General features: G+C 34.8%; 2 protein-coding genes across 2 annotated transcripts; one reads left to right on the top strand and one right to left on the bottom strand.

Annotated features, from left to right (window-relative positions):
* The first annotated feature begins 1,889 nt into the window (after positions 1 to 1,889).
* LOC107824753 (uncharacterized) lies at positions 1,890 to 2,261 on the top strand. Its single transcript, XM_016651566.1, has one exon. It carries the CDS (start codon positions 1,890 to 1,892, stop codon positions 2,259 to 2,261), a length of 372 nt encoding a protein of 123 aa, XP_016507052.1.
* Positions 2,262 to 5,126: 2,865 nt separating this feature from the next.
* LOC107824755 (uncharacterized) lies at positions 5,127 to 6,366 on the bottom strand. The gene has a single exon (XM_016651567.2). The coding sequence runs from the start codon at positions 6,272 to 6,274 to the stop codon at positions 5,396 to 5,398; it is 879 nt and encodes a 292-aa protein (XP_016507053.2). The 5' UTR covers positions 6,275 to 6,366; the 3' UTR covers positions 5,127 to 5,395.
* Between the last annotated feature and the right edge of the window lie 1,028 nt (positions 6,367 to 7,394).

The following is a 7,394-nucleotide window of genomic DNA, read 5'->3' as shown; positions in this document are numbered from 1 at the left end:
CACCTGAGTGAGAAAGGTTTAGAATTGGTCTTCAAATTTGGTATAAAGTTGTACGAGATATTGTTTGATTGGGGCTGTTTGTTGCTGTTGGTGATTGCTGTTGTTATTACTGCTGGTCTTACCTCTTTTGGACTTTCATTTCCAGGTATGTAAGGACATTTGAACCTTGAAGTAAATCTAGAACAGAAGCCTATGAAATCGAGAGGAAATTGTTGTTTTATTCTTTCAAATAGAAGCTATATTTTTTTTGATTTCTGCACATTTATCTCGTCAATCATTATGAGTAGTTAGTCATATAGTTTGTAGTCTATTTCCTTTTCAGACTTGGGATTTTCACCAATGTGTTATAAATAATGTTAGATTATTGGATTATTATAATGATGTAAGTCAGTCCTAAGCTAAGCCACACCTATGTTTTGTTCATGAATGTTATTCATGTCTTTGGGAAACTGTTAGAATGTGTAGAGGAGTTTGACCTTCCCCATATCAGGCTACTCATGATATAGGTTTGGTTACTGAGGAGAATTTTCCCAGGACCTACCTGCATTTTTCAGGAAATATGCATTTGTTCTAATGTGTTCATCGTAAGGTTTATCTTTCAGAAGTTGGGGTTTTGCTATCTTTGTCCATTCTTATATCGAAATTTGTTTTATTCCGCTAAAGTTTGCTGGATTCGGGTCATAGCTTTACTGTCAGTCTTCACAATTCAATCGTTAGTTTTAATATACGCCCGGAGGTATGATTCTTTGCGAGGGCGTTTCAAATGTATTATTAGAAAAATAGCTTTGGGCTTTAAGAAATCAGGTTTTGGACAATGGTTTGTGCTAATTCTTGGGGATTATGTCCAGCTCACCTAGATCTTCGAACTGGTCATGTGACCAGATTTAAAGGATGTAATTTCAAGCAAAGAATATGGGCCTAGCAAATAAGCTGCCAGGCCCTTCTCCACATTAACATTTCTGGGCTACAAATCCATGTGCTTCGAATTAGCCCATTTGTTTTTTCACAATGTAGCTGGCCCATAACTTGTGGCCCTAGCAATACTAATTCGATTTAGGGATAATTGTTGAATATTCATAGAGAAACCTTTAAGGCCGTTTAAAATACAATTGTGATTGCGCACACGTTCGCATGGCATGATTACAATTCTAAAAGCTAAATTCGGAGTATGCGTTCGCGCAACTCCGAGCAAACCTTCTTAATAATAAAAAATGGGTTTTCGGAGGTTATTAAATTAAATTAGCTCATATAGTCTGAGGTGTGCCGCCTACCATTTAATCATACAAAATTAACAAATGTTCGTAGTTTGTTTTAAGCACGCGCAACTTCGGCCAAATTCATTTTTATAATAAAAAATGTTATTAATTTAATTATGTACACGTACGCGTGACATGATTCCTTACATAAAAAATAAAATAAAACGAATATACGTACGCGTGATTCGTTTCAAGACAATTCTATAATTACAAATAATCAAGTTAAAAGTGGTAATAAAAGTTAAAAATACGCAATAAGTTTAAAATGTGTAATAAGTCAGATAATTAGGCCAAGTATAAATTGTTAAGCGATCATGCTAGAACCACGGAATTCGGTAGTGCCCAACACACTTTCTCCCGGGTTAACAGAATTCCTTACTCGGATTTCTGGTTCGCAGACTGTTAAACAGAGTCATATTTTCCTCGATTCGGTGACTTGGGACACCATAAATCTCCCAAGTGGCGACTCTGAAATAAATAAAAAAATCCCGTTTCGATTGTCCTTTGATTGGAAAAACTCCCTTATATACTCCCTTCTCGGGGGGTGTAGGTAAGAAGGAGGTGTGATAATGATGCTAAGACTCGGGTGAGGATCAGGGATTGCCTCTTAGCCCATTTTTATTTGCCTTGACGATGGATGTACTGTCGCGACACATCCAAGGGGGGGTGCTTTGGTGCATGCTATTTGCCGATGATATAGTGTTGATTGATGAAACACAGAGCGGAGTTATCGCGAAGTTGGAGGTTTGGAGACAAACCATGGAGTCTAAAAGTTTCAAACTTAGTAGAACAAAGACAGAATACTTGGAGTGCAAATTCAGTGACGGGACCCATAAGATAAACGTAGAGGTTAATCTTGATGCTCAAGTTATCCCCAAGAGAGCGAGTTTTAAGTATCTTGGGTCTATTATCCAAGGTAATGGGGATATTGACGAAGATGTCGCACATCACATCGGAGCGGGATGGATGAAGTGGAAGCTTGCTTCCGATGTTTTATGTGATTAGAATGTGCCGCCAAGACTTAAAGATAAGTTTTATAGAGTGGTGGTTCGACCGGCTATGTTGTATGGGGCTGAGTGTTGGCCAGTCAAGAACTTCCACGTGCAGAAGATGAAAGTAGCAGAGATGAGGATGTTGAGATGGATATGTGGGTGTACCAGGACAGATAGGATTAAGAATGAAGCTATCCAGGACAGAGTGGGAGTAGCCTCCGTGGAGGATAAGATGTGGGAGTCGATGCTGAGATGGTTCGGACATGTTAAGAGAAGAAGTATTGATGCTCCTGTCAGGAGGTGTGAGAGGTTGGCCATGGAGAGTTTGAGAAGAGGTCGAGGTAGGCCTAAGAAGTACTGGGGAGAGGTGATTAGACAGGACATGGTGCTGCTTCAGCTCACTGAGGACATGACCCTTGATAGGACGGTGTGGAGATCGTGGAGGTCGAGGATTAAGGTAGAAGGTTAGTGGGTAGTTTTTGGTTGTTCACCAATAGTCTTAGTATCATGCAAGTCCCTTCATATTCTTAGATTTTTATTACGTTATGTGATTTTATTTGCCTCAGGTATTGTATTCCCTGTTGCTATTATTTGGTACTACTTATTCTTTATCTCTCCCTTTTTTTCTTTTCTCTTCCTTCTTTCTTCCTTCCTTGCTTTCCTCTTTTTCTTCTTACCCTTCCTGAGCCGAGGGTCTATTGGAAATAGTCTCTCTACCTGCATTAGGTAGGGGTAAGGTCTACGTACAGACTACCCTCCCCAGACCCCACCTGTTAGGATCATGCTGGGTTTTTTTTTTTTGTATTCTACCCTTAATATTAATTGTTCTTGAAGACTACAAATATCTTAATTATGACTAAGTATTAAACAAAGAGAGAATATATCTTAATACATAAATAAGGTTAAAATAGTCAAAGCCCTTTCCTGTTCAATATTTTCTTAAGGGCGTGTAAAAGAAAAAAATAATAGATAATTTGGGACGGAAGAAGTATAAATTTTCATATTTACCTATATATTAATGGTGCAAATAATTTTAATGCTATCAATATTATTCTAACTTGTTGTATTACGTGACATGTCTTATTTTTTTAAGTTATTAATCTTACTTTTTTATAATAATTACTTGTAATTATTGCTTAAGCAATCCGATAATGTAAAAATTACTTTTCCGTATTAGTGAATAAAAATTGAATTCCCTCATTTCTAGCTAGACTACTACCAAAGTTAATCAACAAAGACTGCATCCTTCTATGGTAAGAATCTCATTACCATATGTGAATCGCAATGTCAATTTGTGTCCTTCAATTGTTAATGCTCAGCTCCATAATTGTGTTTAATTGTTTATTTGCAAAATAAAAATAACAACGTGGAAGCAGCGCCTTTGAAGCAGAATCATGTGCGTTCTGCCTTCGACAGTGTACGATTTAAGGTCCCTACATATGCCATTGTTTTTTCTTCTCCCAATGGGCATGTTTTTCCTCACAAATTTAACTTTTAATTTACCTTTATGGTTTGTTGATCTGCTCTCCTTAATTACCGTTTTTTCAGGTCATTACCTTATTGTTAATTAGAGCCTCTTTGGCTAAGCTTTTCGGACTCTAAAAGTACTTTTTTAAAAATTTAATGTGTTTCGCCAAATTGGAGGAGTGCTTTTGAGTAGTAGCAGAAGAATTTTTTTTGCTTTTGGGATGAATCTACAAATTTTAGCTTCTTTCAACCAGAAAATTAATTGGTTTAAGACAAAAGTATCCTTAGTATAAATTTATTCTTTTCAAGTTATCCTTCATTAATCCTTAAATAGATTTTTAATTTATACTGAATGAATATATTTAGATTTATTTAAATCATTATATAAACAATAAGTAATGGTGGATACCTAATATTATTGCTTTGGATAATTATATTATTTTATATTGATTTAAAACCTTAAAATATATTTTTACTTTATATTTTATTCTAACTAAATAAAAAGAACAATAATTAAATTTTTATAATTAATTTATAAATTGATTTTATCTTTTAAATAGTATAATAATTGTAAACTCAATATTTACTGTCATTTTTTTGGTCTTGAGTACTTTTTAAAAAGATTAGCCAAACACAATTTTTCAGAAAGTACTTCTCAAATTAATTGGTCAAATACAAACTGTAACTTTTTAAAGAGTACATTTTAGAAGATACTTTTGAATAAAAACACTTCTCAAAATAAATACTAGTAATTTTTAGCAGTTTGGCCAAACGAGCTCTTAGACAATTATTTATGATTATCGAAGTATAAAAGTTATCCTTTCTATCACTTGAATCTTGGCAAACCCCTATCTCACTAAAGATGTTTGAGAGTATTCAAAATGTAATATAGATTTATGAAAAGTAATATTTAATTTATATAATATTCCAGATCGAGAAAAGTGTCCAAGTGATAATCCTTCGTTCAGTGTAACTCCGCCCTTCTACATGCACACCAATATTTTAACACGTCATATTATTCAAAGTCGTCCCAATTCCAAAGAAATCAATTACTACTAATCAAGAAATTACAACTTTAACCGTAATATCACAAGTGCGAATTCTAACTTGTTGACCACTATTGTTTCCTCGGATGCTTTCTAATGGACCTATTAATTAAGTGAAAATTCATACAAAGTATACTAAATATAAGTAGCAACTGCGGTGGGCAGGCATTAATGCACAACTATATATTGTTAATAATAAAGTTAAAAATATGTTTAAAGTATTTACTGTAATATGTGAAACTTATAAACTTTTGCTTTGCTAAGGTACTTAAGTAAAAAAATGATAGATTCTATAATGTACGGAAAATATTATTAAAAATGTGTAGTATGTCAATAGATTTGAACATACATATATTTTAATTAAATTAATTATCCCATAATTTATGCAGAAATTTTTATATCTTGCATTATAATATCTACCTTATTCATAACAAAATTTACATTATAATTCTCGAAATACTAGTGCATGAACAAGCAAAAATCGAAAAAAAAAGTGCCGTTCTATTTTTACCTCAACTAGTGAAAATGCTGGTTGAAACGAAAAAGAAAAAGTGAAAATTGCCGTCAATTTTACTGCCACGTCGGACTAACGACCTCACATAGTGCAATTTTAACCATCACTTAAGACTGGAATTCAATTTCTTCTATTGGGACCCACTTTCTGATCTGAACCCAAAGCCTCTGCAATTACTATGCCGATTTCCTCGGCGGCCCAGGATCCCGATCTCCGGCCCGACTTGAACCGCATCATCCCTCCCAAACCGGCTGGCTCTGACACCCGTTCAACACTCACAGCGTTGCTCTTTCTCGGTTGAACCGGCTCTTCCGGTCTAGAATCATTCGTTGTCTCTATACTAGACTTGACCGGTTTAATGTTACTCCGACCAAACCCGAGCAACGAAAGTACACGTGAATAAAATCCGGTTTTGCGTTTAGCGCCTCTGCTCTTTGATCTCTCCAGAGATATTCCACATTTTTTCGCATCTTCACATGATTGCCGGCGGCGACCTTTCTTCGATCTTACTCTTCCAATGCATGATACCTTCGGCGATACCGGTTCAGGAGCGGTAACCGCTTTCAATGCCGATTCAGACCGTTTAGTCGGGAAAAAACGTATATTCGCCGGTTTACACGTTTTTCGCTTCGAATCAACTGAGCTACTCTTCGGTAATCCGAAAAACGAAGTCGTCTTAGTCTTCAAAGTCAACGGAAGTCTTTGAGAGCTCGCATTCGAATTCGCATGAATCAAGTTCGTAGTGTGTGAAGTGTTACCTTTGGCGGATTCTTTACGCTCCAAAACGGCGTTTCTATCAAACCAATCGAATTCGGCATCTTTTGGAAGACAGATTGATTCCGGCGGGAAATCCGGTGGAAGTTCCTTTTCGTCTTCGGGAATATCAGCGTTCTCCAGTTTGACGACGGTGACGTTCGCCAGAGTTTCACATGCAATTTTCCGGTCACTATTGCCGCCGGCATAGGTTGGAACTGGTGGTTCTAAATCAACTTGAGGCATTATTGAGAGTTGAGAGAGAGAGAGAGAGAGTTGAAAGGAATTTCCAAACTCTCGGGCGATTTGGGTTTGCGGACTGGAATTAGCATTAGCGTGTATCTTTAAAAAGGACTCGCAAATAAATGTTATTAAATAAAAGTATTTAAAAAAAAATAACTTTGAAACAATATATCTTTAATTTAACAAACCACCAGCCTGACAATTTAGGAGTTTATACACAATATAATGGTTGCAAGTTTAGTTCTCACTGTCCTTAAAAAATAATTCGAAAAATTAAAAATAAATTGTGACCAATAAATTCAAGGTGTATGTTATATAGGAGTAGTCTGCAACTTGTATGCAGTGCTAACAATATTATATATTTGTGAAAATATAATTCAAAAATTTATTGTAAATCGTTAGGAGTATTACAAAAGAAAACTAATTTTTAAAACTAGAATAAGATTACTTAAAATATTGTACATATTTGAGGAAAATGAGTTGTAAAATGACAAATGGATCATGCGCAAAGAAAATTTCTTTTTATCATAAAAAGGGGAAACCAAGTTTGCACTACATATATAGAATTTAGTGTTTTGTGTGTATAATAATTCAAAATACTAACACATAAAGGATATCTTATAAACTAGTATTAGTATTCGCGCGGATGCGTGGACACTAATTATGTCAAATATTTAAGTTATTTGGATTGTATGTAAATAATCTTAGAATTTACACTTTCTCAGTAAATATAGATAATCATTGGATGTTCACTACATGAAAAAAATTAACCATTTCTTCTATTTTTCTTTTTTGATATCATTCTTGTCGGTGTCATTGGATCCTAAAAATAGTGAGGAAGCAAAATAATAACTCATATTTATGGCAAAACAATCAAATGTTGAGACAATGAATGACTCTTTGGATAAGACTTAACTCTTTTACTACTACTTGAATTCTTATTTGGTGTGTTGATATCTCTTAAAAATATTTCTTTCTTAAAATTTCAGTTTCTAAAATATTATTTTTATAATAATGTAATTGAAAATTGTGACGAGCCGGCCGGTCGTCTTAAGAATTAACGCTCCAATCCCCTATTAACTGCTTTCCCCGATTTTATTTCTGCTATTTTGATTTGCCGGGA

This window comes from Nicotiana tabacum, chromosome 5 (assembly GCF_000715075.1).
Source record: "Nicotiana tabacum cultivar K326 chromosome 5, ASM71507v2, whole genome shotgun sequence".
Lineage (NCBI taxonomy): Eukaryota > Viridiplantae > Streptophyta > Magnoliopsida > Solanales > Solanaceae > Nicotiana > Nicotiana tabacum.
Note: the sequence above shows the minus strand (reverse complement) of the source record. Positions and strands in the feature narration are given on the sequence as shown.

Excerpts from the sequence above, each read along its gene's own strand:
- LOC107824753 (XM_016651566.1), top strand. The coding sequence starts at position 1,890 with ATGGATGTACTGTCGCGACACATCCAAGGGGGGGTGCTTTGGTGCATG.
- LOC107824755 (XM_016651567.2), bottom strand. The coding sequence starts at position 6,274 with ATGCCTCAAGTTGATTTAGAACCACCAGTTCCAACCTATGCCGGCGGC.